Below are 17,906 nucleotides of genomic sequence, written 5' to 3'. Positions count from 1 at the left end.
AGCTTCAGGATTTGCAGAGAATTATGGAGAAGACGAGGAAGCCATTGATGATGGTGGCCATTGATGAAAGTGAGCATAGCTTCTACGCATTAGAGTGGGCACTCACCAATTTCTTCCCTTCTCAAATATCCCATTATTTCCAGCTCATGCTTGTTCATGCCAAACCCTCTACCTCTTCTCTTGTTGAGATCAAGGGTATGCGACTTACATTTGTCAAAGTCTATATATTAAGGGTGCTCAAAGATTGTCTAATTCACTGAAATAGCCTAAATCATTAGTTAAATATATCACAAGCTTTATATGTTTCTGATATACTTTTTAATTACTAGATGTGAGATTTCTTTTTTATTATTCACTCTGTTATTATTTCCTTTCTCTCTTTTTGCATGGCTTGTGTACTCTTCAAGTCTAAGAGTGTTTAGGTCCATAATTTTCATTTTTCCCTTTTTAATCTCCTGCTTTTTCTTTCTTCTTCCTTTTGCCTATATTTTTTTTCGGTCATCCTTTTTTCATGTCCCAAATTGAATAGCTTTTGATATCATGTCAAAGTCTTTGTATTTAAAGTATCTGAGGATTGTCCAATTCATCAAAATAAGTTAAACCACATAATCAGATAAATCTCAAGCTTTATATATTCCTAGATCCTAATCTACTTTCTAATTAATAGATGTGAGACTTCTTTCTCTAACGTCATCGTCATCGTCGTTTGTACATGCCAAAACTTTAATGAAATTAAGGATGGCTTCTATTTCAGAATCTGGAAGCAGAGTTTGTATCGATTCTAGGAGAAGATCTTGAGAGTATGGCTGATAAAACAATCCAAAAGGCCAAGGAGATTTGTGGCAGAAAATCAGTAATAACTCTCTTATAACAGTGCCTTTTGTCTTTATAATGTCTGTACTCAAAATGGGATGTGCTTGTTCGTTTGAAAAGATGAGAAGTTATAATTAGCATGAAAGGTTTTACTTCACAGACCGTTTGTTCAGCAGGTGGAGAATGTAATAACAAAAGTGCTGGAGGGGGATGTAAGGAATGTTCTGTGTGAAGCGGCGGATAAATTTGATGCCACCATTCTTGTTTTGGTTAGTCATGGTTATGGTGCTGTCAAAAGGTATATATTAGTTTGATCATTTAGGAACATGAAATATGGATGAGGCTTGAAGAAGTAAACTTACAAAACCTTTCCCATCATACTAGACAGTGAGGTAGCATTCAATTGATACACCTTTTACTATATCAACAACAACAACAAGCCTTTATCCCACTAGGTGGACACCTTTTACTATATCATTAATAAAATATATAATATGATGTAATATTATTTGTAAGTCATGAATAGTATAATTCACTTTTAAAAATTGTACAATGCATGGAAAATTTAAATTATATGGCAATGAAAATTTAAAGAAATTATGCCTCTGTGTATTTTCAGCATTTATACAAAAAGATATGTTGTGACACCTTAAATTATACGTGAATGTTTAAAGTGTCAATCATATCTCCTAACTTATCACTCTAGTTGAAAGGGATTTGAGTTTAGGTTATTGGGTCCACAACAAACGACTAAATCAGCTGAACTAACTGATACTGTAACATTTTTTTTACGAGTTAACAATTGGTGTTGCAGGGTGGTTCTTGGCAGCGTGAGTGATTATTGCGTGCAACATGCGCAATGCTCAGTGATGGTTGTCAAGAGGCCTAAGATAAAGCGAATCTCTTCCTCTTCCCGGCTCCACCGCAATAGTGTACAGTGAAGTAGCGGTCCAAAGTTATTGAGATTGGGCTCTTGTTGTGACCAGGAAAAAAAAAAAAAAGAATGGCTCTCGGCTTTCTAGGACACCCTAGCAATGAAAAGCAGGATGCCCTGTTGCCAACAGTGTCGACAGTTATGTTCAGTAGACACTCCATTCAATCATCAAAGAGTTTTGAGTTCCAGTATCATTCAAAGCATACAGAACGGGGTAACAACAAACAAAGGATTCAACTTGCGCTCAACTTACCTCCGATTTTCATTTTTAACACGGAGAGAATAATGAATTCCCTTGAAGCTGTTAAGGACCATAACATCATGTCCCCCAACATTGCCATCGACAAAATTGTTATTTCTATTTGAGCTCTTTTCAAGTCTTTTAAGTGTTGGATCACATCAAACTTCTAGAAGACTATAAAGTTGCAAAACCGGACTGATTTACTCGAGGAAATCTGTGGGAACAATCTCATTGTTAAATTAACAGTCCAAGAATTGCATGTTCCCCACAGTGAAAGATGGATCAGGATCTTATTGCCCTACAGAAGAACTGAAATTGAAAGCAAGAGATCATTTTGTACTGAAGGAACAGGTCCTGATCTGTGAGTTTATTCTCCGTGTAAGGCTGAGACTAGAAGATCAAGTTAATCATTTCTCATAAGTAAAACCTTTCAAGGACAAATAACTTTTTTAAAAAAGAGAACAATTATAAGAAATTTAACTGGCATTCAAAATTTAGCGGAGTCAAAGCATAAACTGTCCTTCAAATTAAAAGCGTCAGATTGTTCGCTTATAAATAACACACCATTAATCCTGAACACTTCCAGTCACTTGGTACATAATATAAAGAGAAACCAGATAAATAGCGGGCAGAAACCACAGGTTCGAGGGTTGGGGTGCCACTTAGCACTTCACCTCCTTCAAAGCATAAGCAAAGTAAAGAAATGTTGGATCGGTAGCACCATCCTTGTAGTAAGCAAAGACCAAACTACCATCATCGTGCATGCTCTCCCCAACAAAACTGCAGATATTGATAAATCACATCAAATATAATAGCGCAGAAACACACAAAGGCACTTTTAGCATTGGTGGTAGCGAAACTTACAACTGAAGATCACTGAGTTTGGAGAGCAGGAATTTGATGGCTCCTTCAATGTGCTTCTTAAACAGCTCTTGTTTCTCTTCATCTAGTTTGGGTGTCAACAACTTGATATACCTTTTCATGAAGACAAGAAACTGTTTCTTGTCAAAGGCAGGTTGCTCCTGCAAAGATTAGGTAACAAAATACTTACAGTTTGAACTTGGAAGAAAAATACTCAGGATATGAAAAGAGTATTGTTGAACGGTTGCCCTAACCTGAAGTCTAAATGTGTCAACAATGTCAACAACCTTTACAGCTTGGTCATCAACCCCCTCATCTTCTCCTCCACCTTCAGCGGAAGGGTTAGCACCGATATCTACATCTACTGCTCCCTTAACAACCCACTACATCAACCCAAAAGAAAAGGTCCTCAACTTGCCATACACATAAACAATATGTAAACCAACAAACTGAAAAAATGTTTTTAATCTATAGAAAACCAAATGAGTGGATAAACACAAAAAAAATGCAACAAGTGGAGAGAAATTACTAACCTTCCCCTCAACTTCCCACAACATTCCATTCTCAATTTCCTTGTATGAAAACGAGTCCGAGAGAAGCTCATCACCTGCACGATACATGGTCAGAATTGCCATTCCAAATTACATATTTAGTAAATGAGCATAGTCAATTTTCCAACATATGAAAAGAAAAAAATACTCAAGGTTGAAAATATAACATGTAAGTCCTCTATAGTATTTTACATCAAAATGAAAACCTTAGGGAAGACAATTAGCCTATTTGAAACAGCTTTTGGTCCAAAAACAAAAATTTGAACTGTAGTTAGCTTACATGTATAACATTTAAAAACCGCCTTTCAAATATATGCACTAAATGACCAATTAATTCAGTTGATCCAAAGCGTTCAAAACTTTAATTCGCTACTCAATGATAATATTCTTAGTTAACTAGAAAGGCTCGCCACTATATTCTATTCAAAAATTGATTTGCCGACATCAACTATGGAAGATGAATAATTAGTATGGAACAATTATTGACCCCACAAATCAAGGAACTCCAACCAGACGCGGATTGCAGACGCTTGCATAAAACAATGGCCTTCAAATTTAGGGCCGAGGAAAACACTCCAGACAAGATATTTAGTTTACTAATACTAAAAAAAGTTCCCCCGCATTGGTTCTTTGTATATACTGCACTTTACTGCGAACAAATCAAGCCATGGAAAATAATCGATCCGTTGATCTAGAAGTTGTCCCCGAGAGCACAAAATCAAGATCAGCCCAAACAACATATGTAGCCGGACCTTCGATAACATATAGATCCAGATAAAAAAACATCAACGAAGATAGTGATCAAGTAGATCTAAAAGTAGCATACGTAAGAAACTCATCATAACCAAACAGCTATAGAGTGTCTAATACAGAATCAAGCGAAGAATTTACTGCTCAAGAGTGGAAGTATAAAAATATAAAGCAGCTACACCGAAAACGAAAATCACGGATGAGAAAACGGGCGCAAAAAGCAAAATTCACAGATGTTCAAAGAGAAAGTTCAATCAGAAGATTACCAGTGAGGAGATCCTGGTAAACCAACATGATTGAAGACTTTCTCTCAGATCGCTCCAAGCAGAGTTCGAGGGAAAGAGAGGGAAAGGGGGCACGAGAGAGCGAAGAGGGATTGAGAATATGCAGTGCGGCCGAATTTATTTTTCGAGGGCTTCGGATGTTGACCCTCCCACGTTACCGTATCACACTAGGAAAGGTATACATAAATACATCATCATACATGCAGTAAATTTCGACACCGATTTTTTTTCCGCCTCAATTTAGGTATGTTTTATTTGGATTTGAGTTTAAAATTTTATATTTAAAATCATTTATTTGAATAATATTCAAAATGTTGAATTCAAAAATAATGAAAAAGAAAAAGGATTAGAGTAGCTAATATTTTAAATAACTAAAGTGTAGAAGAGATTTACATAAATTTTTATGGATCTAAATAATGGATTTGATTCAAATCTAAACTTAAATTTAAATATCCATACATCCAAATTTATTATAAGAAATTTGGTCCAAAAAAATTAATAATTTTAAGAAAGCAACCAGACCAAATCCAATGTGTCATGCTAGGGAGGGGATAAAACTTTTATACCAAGTGCACTCCTTAAATGTCATTCTAGAGTTCAAATTTTAGAGATGTGTATGGACAGCATCACTTAAAAAAAAAACTTCTTAAATGACCATCAAATTTTTTTGATATTAATTTTATAATTATCAATTATAAGGATATCTTGAGGGGAAAAAAAGCAGCCCTTCCATGATGAACAATAAATGCACAGAAGAGAATGGTTATAACTTTATACAATAAAATATTTTGATCTTTAGTAACTTTTTATCTTTTTTAAAATGATATATTTAACTAATAACTAAACTGTGGGCAATGTTTTGTATGATATTTATAGTAAATCGGATTATTTATGATTTATAATTACATGACTTTCAATATTTATATTATAAAAATACATGATTTAAAATTCAAAATAAAAACTATCATCATACTTGAGCATTTCTTCTATGGAAGCATGAAGTATAATTGAGTTTTCTACCTAAAGAAGGTGCTCTAGTTAAGAGAGACCTTATTTTATTGAGTTTTTTTTTTTTAAAATTAGAAAGATATGCACTAACAACATGATACCATAAGTAGGAAAGAACGTGAGACCTTCCACTTATAAGAAAATTTGCATACTACTAGACTGCAAAAGCGTGAACAGGATTGACCACTAATACAATGTTTGATAAGTAAAAAAGTTTTTTTCTGAAAAGGAAAGGAAAATTTCACCTATAACATTTTCTTACATTTTTCATTTATTTTTTTAAAAAACATTTTTTCATACAGCAAACATGTACTAAATACAAGTATATCTGCTAACGTAAATTCAAACTGAGTCACGTGGGAGCATCTGTTTTTACTAAACCCAACTCCTGTTGGTCAGAAGCCCTTCCAATATAACAAAAGAATTTATAAAATTATATAATATTTACAACTCAAAAAATGTGATTTTCCTCAAGGTCAGTACAATTTGTTTATTTATATTCTTTATTTACATATTTCACTGGATAAAAAACAAATTTCCCTTTAATTTTTTTCTTTCACAAATCTCATTCATCTCAGCAGCGTTTAAATTTAAAAAATAATAATAAGTACAATTTATCAACAATGTCAACAACCTTTAGCCTGGTCATCAACACCCCCATCTTGGATCTTACAAGATCTCAAACAAAAGTACAAGACTCTAGTCAAAATACAAAACAAGACAGACAAACAATCCCCGTTAATTCAAAAACATAATAAAAAAGTTGGAAAAAATTAAATAAAGAATACTTTAATAGCTAACCAAATGCTCTGCGCTTCAACTAAACTAAAACATTCACAAAGGCAAGAGATAGTTTCCCCAATTTAAAAAAAAAAATCATATAATTTAAATTACAAGAGCTATGACCTACACTAAACTGATAACTATAATAATCATGACAAAATTAGAATGGAATGCGAGCCATTCCTATCTTAGAGTACGTGAGCTGCATAGGATTATTCTTATTCATATCCAGGCCTTGTAAGGATAAGAAAACGTTTAATATGGTCTAAATTTCCTTGCAGCTCTCAACTGCTGCATCCGTTTTTTGTCCTCTTCGAATTTGCTTTGCAACATCATGATTTCTGGGATAGAAAGTTAACATTAGCATGAAGAAAACAAATCTTCAGCTGTTTGTAAAAATATGTAGTATTAAGTTTCAGACAAAAAGGGAAAAGGGGAGGAAGAAAAAGGACAACAATGGAAAGAGGGAATCACAAGGATGACAAGCATAGAACAGAATGAGAAAAACCTACGATTTTGTTCTAAGTTTAGGCTTAGTAATTTTGTTCTATACTTAACTACTAACTACCATGCTTTACCTCAAATGAAACAAATTTTCTAGAACCTTGTAGATTGTAAGGAAAAAAGATCGCATTCAAGGACCTAGTTTGGCTCAACAATGTTCAAATTTGACTTGCCAATACCATTCACCAGATAATCACATATGGTAATTGCTGCAGGATAAAAAGAAAATAGTTGAACATTTGGTAGAGACGGATCATACCATTTCTCTGGGCCTCTTTTTTCTGAAAACGGTAGAAATTTTGCGATACTTCTTTATTCTTTTTCTTGGCAGCTTTTTGCTCCACAGCAGCTTGCGCAACAGAACCCACAACAATTCCACTTTCAGAGTCAGTAGTTTTCTTCCTACCTTTATGGTGTACAACAACTGTCCATCCCCCTTCTGCAGCACGAGCTTCTCTTTCTTTTCTTTCCTGCATGCAAACATGGTAAAAACAAAGGGAAACTAGAATAAGGACCGAACATAGGTCAGGCACTTTGGGCATTCATATCATTAACAATAAATAAGGAGTGTTGAATATTTTAAGAACCTCACTGAAAACATAAATACAACTTGACTTCATTTTGTACAGAAGGAACCGTATTCTAAACTTTCGTTTCCATTAATAATAACTTGTTTGGAATTACTTTCTCGTGTTTTATAAAGGTTTGAATTGGAATTGTCATGGTCTATAACACTGTCACTGATCAGACATGATTAGCGAGGTCACTGATCATGCATGATTAGTGAGGTCATCAATAGTGGTCACTCGTATGGCCGGTGCTTGAAGCATGTCTCACAAAAATGGCCAGTAGGCCTGTTTCATTATTGGTATTCTTTTAAGAGGATCTTATCCCCTTTTTTCTTTCACTAAGGATACATACAACATCAAAAGTTTCACTCCACAGCCTCAAACAAAGCCTCCGCTTAAACACAAGAAGCAGAAAATATAAAGAAGATTCAAATGGTTAGAAGCGGAGCACAAACGGATCAAGCCATGCAAAATGGAAATTTCATTTACATCAGATTTTGTTCCCAGTTGAAAATGACCACAACACCATCATTCTCAAGCTAGATAATCCAAATGATACTAGAATATGATGACCTCCATATTTTAATGCTAGCATAAGAAACCCTCCTCCAGCAGCCACAAATATATTTTATAGATCAAGACATCACAGGCAAACTCAAGCATGGGAGAATAACAATTGGGGATCACAATTCAAAGTCCTCCTTCACAATTAAGATGAATTTTTATCCCTATATTTGAAAGCTACAATGAATATAGCAATTGGCACCTAATTTGTTAAGATGTTGATCAATATCAATTCAAAATTCCAAATAACTACTTGAGTTCTAAGTGAACATACAGATAATGATCACAAAATAAAGACAAGAAACTGATACTAAATACGATGCACTTTCTCCAGTGACAAACCTAGAGAGATTGCACACCAAAGCAATGACCCAAACTAATAGCATACAAGTAAAATAAACGAGCCAGACTAAGAAAAAAATGCATGAACTTCAATCACAAGGCGTATAAATCCTCATCATTCAATCTTTTTTATTGAAAGTTTGTTAAAAACAAGTTATTTAGAAAAGATGGAAAATAAAGGATTAAAAGATTCAGAATAATATGCGGTGTGAGAAGGGGTTACCTCTTCTAGTTTTTCTTCATGGGCAGTTATAAAGTCATCAATTTGATCTTCCAATGCCTTCAAGCCGGGCCTACTTTGATGGTATTCCATGATCCATTCTGTAGGTTAAGTGGTCCACAATCAGAAATTATTCAGACATGACAAATTAGTCTACAGCATAAATTTGGGGGGAATAAAAACAAAAATTAGCAGAGATTTCTTGATGGAAGTTAGCTACTAATAAATACAATGAAGATGTGTAGGAATGAGCGTAGTGGAGTAAATAGGTGGGGGGAAACCGGGAAAGTTAAATATGTATGTGCATGTGCCAGAAAACATGTAGATAAACCAATAGCACTGTATGCTGTAAGCAACATGTGAAAATACAAAATATACGGCTGCTTTGCATGCATCATGCAAACAGAAGATGGAATATAAGAATAATATATTTCGAAGAAATCTAGGCTAGTAGATTATTATTATTTGTGTTATTTTAATATGTTGTTTCCTTTGTGTTATTTTAATTTTTAGTAAAAGGAAATCTGAAAATTGGCTTTATTTGGATGAGTGATTAAGCTTTTCTTAATAGGCAGGCAGCTTTAGTTTAAATAAACTAGGCTTTGCTCTTGTAAGGGGACTTTTGCTGAATGAATGAATATTATGGGTTAATTTCTGAAAGCTCTCTCTCTCTCTCTCTCATTCTGCTACCTCTCTCTTGCCCCCGCTATTCTGTCATTATTTTCTTCCCTCTCTCTCTGTTTCAGACCCCCCCCCCAAAAAAATCTCTCCTGCCCTGTCTCTCGTTCCTTTGTCTCCTTTTCTGTTCTGCTTCCCTCACCCGTTTCCTCACTGTTTGTGTTTGAATGAGTGTGTGTTACATCACAGAAGTTTCGGAAGCACTATATTTGCAAATTTTAACGACATGTAAAATGACAATTGTTGTTGAACTATTACTTTTCATTCCTTTTGAGCAATCCTCATCTCCAGAAGAAATAGTATACGTCTCATCTTGGTCAGTCCCTCCATTTGCTGGTGAGGTCAAAACCTCCTTTACAAAATGTGCTTCCTTCTTTCTCTTTTTCTTAGTTTTCTTTGACTTACCTACAAGATCAGGAAAACTTCATGAGGAAGATGAAATCACTAACTTCAGAAGTGTTGTTTCACAAGTCACAACACACAAAAGAAAAACAAACAAACAAACAAACAAAAAAAGAGCTGTTTTTCATTACAAGATTGATTTGTCACTTCAATATCAATCTCCCCGTGCTCCTTAAAGTCTTCAATCAATTGAGCTTCAGAAGAATTCTCTCCTACTCCGCCTGATGAGAAAGGAATAAAACTTGACTAAGATCAACATGAAGTCATAATACTGAAACATTATGAAAAACCAATGTAGGGAAGGGGAACAACTACAAAAGGAGGGAAACATGTATCAGAATATGTCGAAGCGTTGCCATAGTTCTCTACTCACCATTTTGCTCCTTCGAAACAACTTGGCCATTTGGCCTTTGTCTTTTCAAGCAGATTTTTGTCTTTTTTCTTTCTTTTTAGATTTGAAGATTTCTTCTTTTTTTCAACCAGCAGGCTACTATCCTCTGAAACAGCATATGCACACAGAAATAAATCTAATAATTTAGTGATAAATACAATTCCATTCTATTGATGGCCAAAAAAAATGATAGAAACAAAGACCAAATAATATCAAATGAGGTGTATAGAAACATTTTTTCACCTTCAATTTTCATTCTAATAGCTTCACCATTATCAGCAATTTTTCCTCTCTTTCTTTTCTTTTTCTTTTCTTCAGAATGTGTACTAGTCTTGCTTGTGCCTTTCATCATACCAATTAAGTCTGTAAACAAGAAAAGCCAAAAACCACTTTGCATCAAAAAATGCAAACCACAAAATCCAAAAAGTGCTTCAAGTTATATGACTTACACAAAAATTTTCAGAAGCAAATGATAGACTGTTAATGTAACTCAAGACAATACAGAAAAAACCCATTTGCATCATCAAAATCAGACAGTTTTTTTTCTGTCAAGTTTCCAACCTTATCACTTGTTGATTGGGATGCATCTTCCTTTCAAGAAGTTATTAGGGAAAATTTGAAAAGCCCACCCTACCATATTGCAAGAAAGGAAGCATACATAAAATTCATTTTGGGGGTTGTCAGGTTTGCCAATTAATGTGTGAGCTGAGCTTTTTATTCTGAAAAAACAGCTATAGGAATGTGCCCAATCAGAAATGCAGCTGCTGAGGAGTAGATAGCTATCAGAATGAATTGCCCCATTGATGACGTATCACTGACATTAAATAGTATACAATATATACAACTGCTTGCAATACTTCAAAGCACAAACTGAAATAAGCAAGGTACTGAAAACTGGACCGGCTATTAAACCGGCCCAGATTTAGACCAAACATAATAAAATAATATAATTAAATAAAAAAACATTCTTCAAGACTTAAAATCTTATACAATGCCACATTCAAGTCCAACGCCAATCATCAAAACATCATTAAAAACAAAAAATAAAATAAATAAAATATTCATCCTTGCAGAAATCAAGTGCCTTCCAGTTCAGTAAGTACAGAGCAAGAAATCGACTGGCTTCCAGTTCACGACTACGAGCAAGAAATTGAATTACACTTGCAGAATCTACATAAAGGAATCAAGCAAGGAATCTTGGCTTTGACCAGTTACAAAGGAAATATTAACATTATGATTATCAGATTATCACATAGAGCAACACGCCTGAATCCAACCAGCACGCCAACATCTGAATAGACTCAATAAAGTTCTTAATCGAGTAGGGAAGGAGAGAGAGACACCTAAATCGAGTGGGAAGGGAGGGAGAGCAGCTGCCTGACGGATGATGGACGACCCTCGACGCTCACTCTCAGTCTCAGGGATGGCGGACGGACGACAGCAAGGACGAGACCCTCGAAGCTCAACGACAACGCGACAGAGAGGTCCACAAGAGCAGCAGTCTCAGTCGAAGCTCGAAGACGGAGAACGAGAACAGACTCAGCAGAGCGGTGCGACTAGCGAGTCTGAATTAGAGGCTTAGAGCTCGAGAGGCTGAGTGAGATCAGAGCGGTGCGAGAGCAAGACTGAGAGCAATCGAGAAAGACAGAAAGATTTTGCCATTGATTTAGGGCTTCAGGCTTCTGCAATTTTTTTTTTTTTATATCCTGACATCAAAATTTGAAAAAAGTAACAACCCTCCCAACCCAACCTGTATGGTTGGACGAGTTGATCTAGGTTAATTTCAGGTCAACTATAGCTGCTTCACAATTAAAAACCGGATCAGATAAATGGTCAAGTCATCGGTTCAATTCAGTTTTAAATTCAATGGAAATAAGTTGTAATGAGAGATGGACATGAATCGAAAATTTTGACTCAAAAATACATACATACATATATATATATATGAATCAAGAATGAAAGAAATAAAAAAATAATCTCCTACGCATGAATTAAGAATCAAAATGAAATAAAAAATTGCCTACATATAAATATAGAACCACATACAGGTGGCTCTTCCCCACCCGCTAGATTGAAAGGACGAGAGCAGAGAGCGTAAATCTAAAAAAAGAATCAAGCAGACTCATTATATTTTCCTTAAAGCTGATATTCAGATCACACGTCTCTCCCTCATGGAGAGCCTTATGAGATACTTCACATCATTTTAGAGTCTGTTTGAAAACATCTGAAAAATATCTATTTAGCCGCAAAATCATGATTTTAATAATTTTTATAAAATTTCCAAACACCTCACGTTTTTAAATTTTATTTAACTTTTCAAACTTCATTTCAGTGAAGTAAATTTTTATTTCATTTTAAAAATTAATATCATAATCAATTCTTGAAATTTTATCTTAACACCATCACATTTTAATAATTAATTTTTTCTTAATCAATTTTTTCAATTAAAATCCAAACACACCCTTTATATATTCAACTAATAGGTTACGAAGGTCTAATTAGTATGTAGAGGAAGGCATTCAATCCAAAAGTTCTATTTGATCAAATTCAACGGACAAATTCTAAGTGGTTTGGAGAATAAGTGTAGGAATTGAATTTAAACTACCTCCCGTGTCCCAAATAAAATAAGTAGACCCATGTTAAGGTTTTAACACGCTCCCAACCCTTTTAATCTAAACTACTTTCCAAACAAAACGCATATTCCCTTGGCCCATCTATGAATGCATAGGGCAAGGTTACCCTACTATTAGCTAACCTAGTTTCATGACGGTGGCTCTACAAGTTCTGCAGCCCCAAATGATTTAACCAAGAGCTTGATAGATATTTGATTTGAGAAGGACGAAAAGAAAAGTATCAAAATAAAGAAAGCCACTTTAAGGTAAGGTTTAATGTAGCAAGTCGGATAGATGCCACCCACATGGTCGACGGCAGGGGAGCTATAAGTTAAAGCTCACAACTAGTTCGTTGAGCAGCAGAACAAAGAAGGATGAAACGAAGAGGGAAAGTCATGGCCTCGACTCTCGTCGATATAGGGTTCTTCTGGTTTGAGAAGACATCTAATCCAATGACAAGGTTAGATAAAGTGACAGAGATAATTAAGGGTTGTTTGAAGGTGTTTTTATTTTATTATTATGAGAATTAGTGTTTTATAAAATATATTTAAAAAAATAATAAAAATAAGTATTTTTTTATTCTTTTTTATTCTTCAAAACACCTCAAAGTTGTTTCTATTTTCTTATTCTCTATAATAATATTTTATTTTTTGTTCTTTAAAACATTTTTTAAAAATACGTTATTAAATAAATTTTTTTATTCTCTTATTCTGAAAAACAGAAAACTATTTTCAGAATAGATTTTCAAGCAGACCCTATATTTTTCTCCAAAAAAAATGGAAGAATTTTTTAAAAAACTGAAATGTTTAAATTATAAAATATTTTTAATATTTGAAGGTATAATTATTATATTCTTTCTACTTTTTTTAAGATATTCTAATAAATAAATAAATTTATATTTATTTTAAAATAAAATATTGTATTAAATAGAGATAAAAATAAAAATGGTACTAGTTTAACTACAAATAACTATTTTATTAGGATAAGATTTGGTTAAAAATGTCTTTTATTTTTTTAAAAAAAATAAATTATAATAAATAAAATACTCTAAATCCTATTTTAGGTAAATAACTAGACCAAATCCGCTAAATTTTAATTAGGGAGGCAAAATTAGACGCATTCCATGACAGATAACAATTGTACAACAGGGAATGAGTATAATTTTTTACACAACGGCATAGCTTGATCATCGTTACATTTTTAATTTTAATTTTTTAAATATATTTCCACCAATTACTAAAATGTGGGTGATTGTTTTTGCATGATACTTTAGATGAATTAGATCATTGAAAGATGTGTAGGAATATGACCCTTCTAAATTGTATCGCATAAATATTAAAAGAAAAATATATCACAATAAAAATGCATCATTTTAAATGAAAAAAAAAAACTCTAGTTACAAGAGTAATAATTAGTTCGTACAAAACATATAAAACTTTTACACCTTAACAATGGTTTTACAAAAATCATAGTAACAAGATTGTCTCAAAATGCATGGCGAGCAAGCCAATCAGCAAATCTACTCATTCATGAAAATTATATGGTTGAGAGTAACAATCTAGTGCCTCATAATCAGGTCTATGATTTTATTGATAATATTCTAAAAATGATCTTGAGTAAAGTTGTGCTAAATGTGCATGAGAGTTTCAATTAAGGCAAGTATACATTGCGGGTAACTTGAAATGTGTTTAGGCTTCATAACTGACTCCTGACTAATACAAAGAGAGACCAAAAAAGCATGACCAATAATGTGTTGTGTTCAAAATGCATGAGGGATGATGAGGATGCTCTTCACATCCTTAGAGATTGTCTTATTGTTCGAAAATTTTGGGAGAAACATGTGAAACCATGAGTACGTGAGATGCTTTTTTTACTACAGAGAGGTGACTGGTGTAAGCTTAATCTTACAAAGAACATGGGGTGGATAAGGGAGAGTTGGGACTCTTAGTTCACTATTGTGTGCTAGCTTATCTAGCAAAGATGGAAAAGCGTATTTTCCAAAATAGAAGGGTCTCTATGAGGCTATTAATGTGCATGCATTAGCTATCCTTAAGTGCGTGCGGAAAACAGGATTGAGAATTTAGCAAAATTGGTCTCATAAGCAAAATACATCTTAGCAGGTGTGCCAAAATAGTTTTGAGATTTTGAGTGTTTGTAAATGGAGCTTGTTTAGAGATGACAGATGTCACACGGCTGTAGGGATATCTCAAAGGATCAAAATAGGATGATAATGGAATCTTTTGCATATCACTCCAAGATGGGGATGCTCTCACTACAGAATTGTGGGCATGTTCTACGGGATTGAAGTATGCTTGGGATAGAGGTTAAAAAAATATCATTCTCCATAATGATCCTATCAAGGCTATTTTTTTTGATCAAGGGTGGAGATGTTGAGTTCACGAGTACATAAGCGTTATCTTAGAGAATAAGGAATTATTACATCGTAGTTGGGCTGTGAATCTAAGAGCTATAACTCATCTCATCAAGCTAACTAGGACGTTGACACACTTGTGAAGCACCTCTTCTTACATGCACACGCGCAGAGAGAGAGAGAGAGAAAGTATGTTTAGATAATTAGCTTTAACTTTTGAAAATTATTTTTGACACTTCTTAAAATTTAAAAGTTATTTAAAAAAAAAAATCATGAAATAAAAGTGAATTTTGGAAGTACTCTAAGAATACATTCAATTCACATTAAGCCACTTAAGTCTTCCTAACTTTTCAAACTGACTTTATAAATGAGGTTTGTCTGTCCTGTTATTTTCCCATGTCACCCCCTTATTTTACACATGCCATACATATAACAATCATTTTTTTCTTATTTGTGTTCAGCCTTTTGATTCTTTTTGAATTGTCAAAGTCCTCCATATATATTTCTTCTTAATTAAATGACATGAGAAATTGAGAATATTAAAGCTTGCATTCATATGTATTTAGATTTTTAAAAATTAAAATAATAATATACTAGAGTGAATGATTATGAATTTTACTTCTTTTTATATACAATTTCTGAACTATTTGTTGTATATATTTTTTTCAATATGTTAATTTTTATATTCTTTTAATTTTTATCATTTAACGTATCAAATTTTATGTTATTTAAATTTTTATCACATTTTAAATATTTTTAATATATTATATTTATAATAAAAATTACAATCATCATAAATCAAGTGTATTTTTTAATAGTATATATTTAAAAGAATATTTTACCATTTATAATACACATAATTTTCAATTTTCAATTAATTTTTAAAAATATATATTTAAATACAAATTTTATTATAATAGTTGATTTTAATTAAACTGACTTTCAATTAACAAAAACAACAGCACACTTAGAGTTTACTAAAAACTTGTTTTATTTGTCTCAATCGCCCCGCATGCAAAATTTGCTTTGAACTTGTTTGCAGCCCAATGAATTCAAGTTCCTCAAAGCTGATTGTGGCATATAACAATGGTGAACATGGGTAACACAGGACCTACGAGCTTCCATGGACTCAAACATGGAGATTATACTTGAAGGCATGGGAAAGCTAAGGGACCACGTCACCTAGCAATGGCGTTTAAGGCAATGGAGCAAGCACTGAGCACACGAAGGTGACGGAGGCAAGAAAGAGGGTCTTCAGTGTTAAGCTCTTAGTTCGATTTTGACATGAATTATAGAATCTAGAGACAGCTAGCTCTTTGGAGTCTTTCACCCTTAGCAAACTAGCAAAGTGCACAATTCTGGTACGAGCCAAGTGATTGAAGTACTCAATCTCTGAATTACTTAGAACACGCATTAAAAAATATATATATATCTAGATTTTCATCAATATATCATATCCTGGAGTTTGATTATATTATAGGAAACATTTCAATAAAAACCATTGGACCATGCTTATTTAAACTCAAAGTTCTAAAATTTCACCATAATTTAAAAGATATTGATTTGATATTAATTTTTTTAAAAAAAGATAAAAACATCTCTCATTTAAATTAATATTAGAATTGTCATATTTACTTTTTTTTTTACTTACAGAATTGTGTTAATTACCTTATTTCACTTATTCATTCTCCTGAAATGAAGTTAAGTGAAAGTTTGACAATGAATAAGTAAAGTAGAGTAATGAATAACAATGCGTAAGTTAATGAATATTATGCAGTGTACAAACCAACAAATTGTCTTAAGATGATTTAAACATATAAAATAGAAACAAGTTAAGCAAGGCAATGCATAAAATTCCGTAAGTAAATTAATAGTAAAGTAAGAGAAAGAACGGGTCAAATAAAAAAGTTTTAATATTAATTTAAATGAGAGACAACTTTATTTTTTATTTGTAAATATATATCAAATTAGTATCCCTAGATTACAATTAAATTTAATAAATTTAGAGGCTTTGAATTGAATAAACTTAATCAATGGGTCTTTATTGAAATTCTCCCTATATTATATTTGCAATTAAATTTTTATTTGTTTCCTTGTTTCATTTGCATTGAAAAATTTCATTATAGCCACGATAAACAAACTTTAAAGTTTTTAACCGTGTATGAAGTTGGAAGTATGAATTGGGTTACATGGATTGGCACAAATAACTGGTTTAAAGGATTGCGTTAAGTTAAGTTAGAAAATAACGCAAATAAAAATGGCTTTTTAATGACTTGGACCATATGACTCGTGAGTCATTAAGTTAACGCTAATGGGTTAGAATTGATATGCTTAACCCTTATTATTTTTTTAATTAAAAAATGAGAAAAATTTTGTGATTATAAACCATATTAAGCATGACTTATTTAGCTAAATCAATTTATATATTTCGTGTAAATATTATAAATTAATATTTGCTATATCTATAATAATTATGAAAGAATATCAAACTGAAATTTATCATTTAGATGTATTTTTTTAATTCACAAAAATAAATTGAAAAAAAATTCTGGGTCAATCCATTTAATATGCCAACTCACAAGATTGGATTGAGATTTTTCTAATACATGTTAAAATAAGTTAATTTTAATCCAATTCAATTCATATTTTTCTATCTGTATTCCCAACTTTATGTGGGCAGCTATTAAATAAGCATGAAATGATCATGTCCAAGCTTTTGCTTTCTTACACGCTTTAGTTTTTTGTTGCTCAGTTTTCATGACCTTACATGTTTTTTTTTTTTGTTTTTTTAAATGATGATAGCAACTTTAGGCGCGTTCCTCAAAACCTTAATCAGTAGAACTATAACTTGTAAAATTATGTAAAATGGATTTAAATAGAATTGAAAAGCAGTTAAAACTATAATTGCATGAAATATATTCAAACACTTATGTTTACCAAAATTAATTATAACTCAAAAACATGTTTTTTTTAATCTAACATCTATTATACTCAATCCTTCCTTCTTAAAATTTAAAAGGAAAAAACT

At 32.7% G+C, this 17,906-nt stretch overlaps 3 protein-coding genes across 3 annotated transcripts; 1 reads left to right on the top strand and 2 right to left on the bottom strand.

Moving 5' to 3' along the window:
• The first annotated feature begins 23 nt into the window (after positions 1-23).
• LOC129308810 (universal stress protein PHOS34-like) lies at positions 24-1,783 on the top strand. Its single transcript, XM_054950203.1, has 4 exons — positions 24-218; positions 755-853; positions 990-1,111; positions 1,628-1,783. Exons 1-4 carry the CDS (start codon positions 24-26, stop codon positions 1,752-1,754), a joined length of 543 nt encoding a protein of 180 aa, XP_054806178.1. The 3' UTR covers positions 1,755-1,783.
• A 670-nt stretch (positions 1,784-2,453) lies between these two features.
• On the bottom strand, positions 2,454-4,575 carry LOC129307982 (translationally-controlled tumor protein homolog). Its single transcript, XM_054948937.1, has 5 exons — positions 4,417-4,575; positions 3,383-3,456; positions 3,104-3,232; positions 2,853-3,010; positions 2,454-2,768 (listed from the first exon to the last, which is right to left on the bottom strand). The coding sequence occupies exons 1-5, from the start codon at positions 4,442-4,444 to the stop codon at positions 2,651-2,653; spliced, it is 507 nt and encodes a 168-aa protein (XP_054804912.1). The 5' UTR covers positions 4,445-4,575; the 3' UTR covers positions 2,454-2,650.
• A 1,655-nt stretch (positions 4,576-6,230) lies between these two features.
• Positions 6,231-9,932, bottom strand: LOC129307744 (uncharacterized). The gene is made up of 6 exons (XM_054948621.1): positions 9,878-9,932; positions 9,636-9,725; positions 9,361-9,507; positions 8,428-8,525; positions 6,989-7,199; positions 6,231-6,566 (listed from the first exon to the last, which is right to left on the bottom strand). The coding sequence occupies exons 3-6, from the start codon at positions 9,365-9,367 to the stop codon at positions 6,481-6,483; spliced, it is 402 nt and encodes a 133-aa protein (XP_054804596.1). The 5' UTR covers positions 9,368-9,507; positions 9,636-9,725; positions 9,878-9,932; the 3' UTR covers positions 6,231-6,480.
• Between the last annotated feature and the right edge of the window lie 7,974 nt (positions 9,933-17,906).

Source organism: Prosopis cineraria, unplaced genomic scaffold (genome assembly GCF_029017545.1).
Source record: "Prosopis cineraria cultivar Desert tree isolate PC_DT_omini unplaced genomic scaffold, ASM2901754v1 PC4, whole genome shotgun sequence".
Lineage (NCBI taxonomy): Eukaryota > Viridiplantae > Streptophyta > Magnoliopsida > Fabales > Fabaceae > Prosopis > Prosopis cineraria.
Note: the sequence above shows the minus strand (reverse complement) of the source record. Positions and strands in the feature narration are given on the sequence as shown.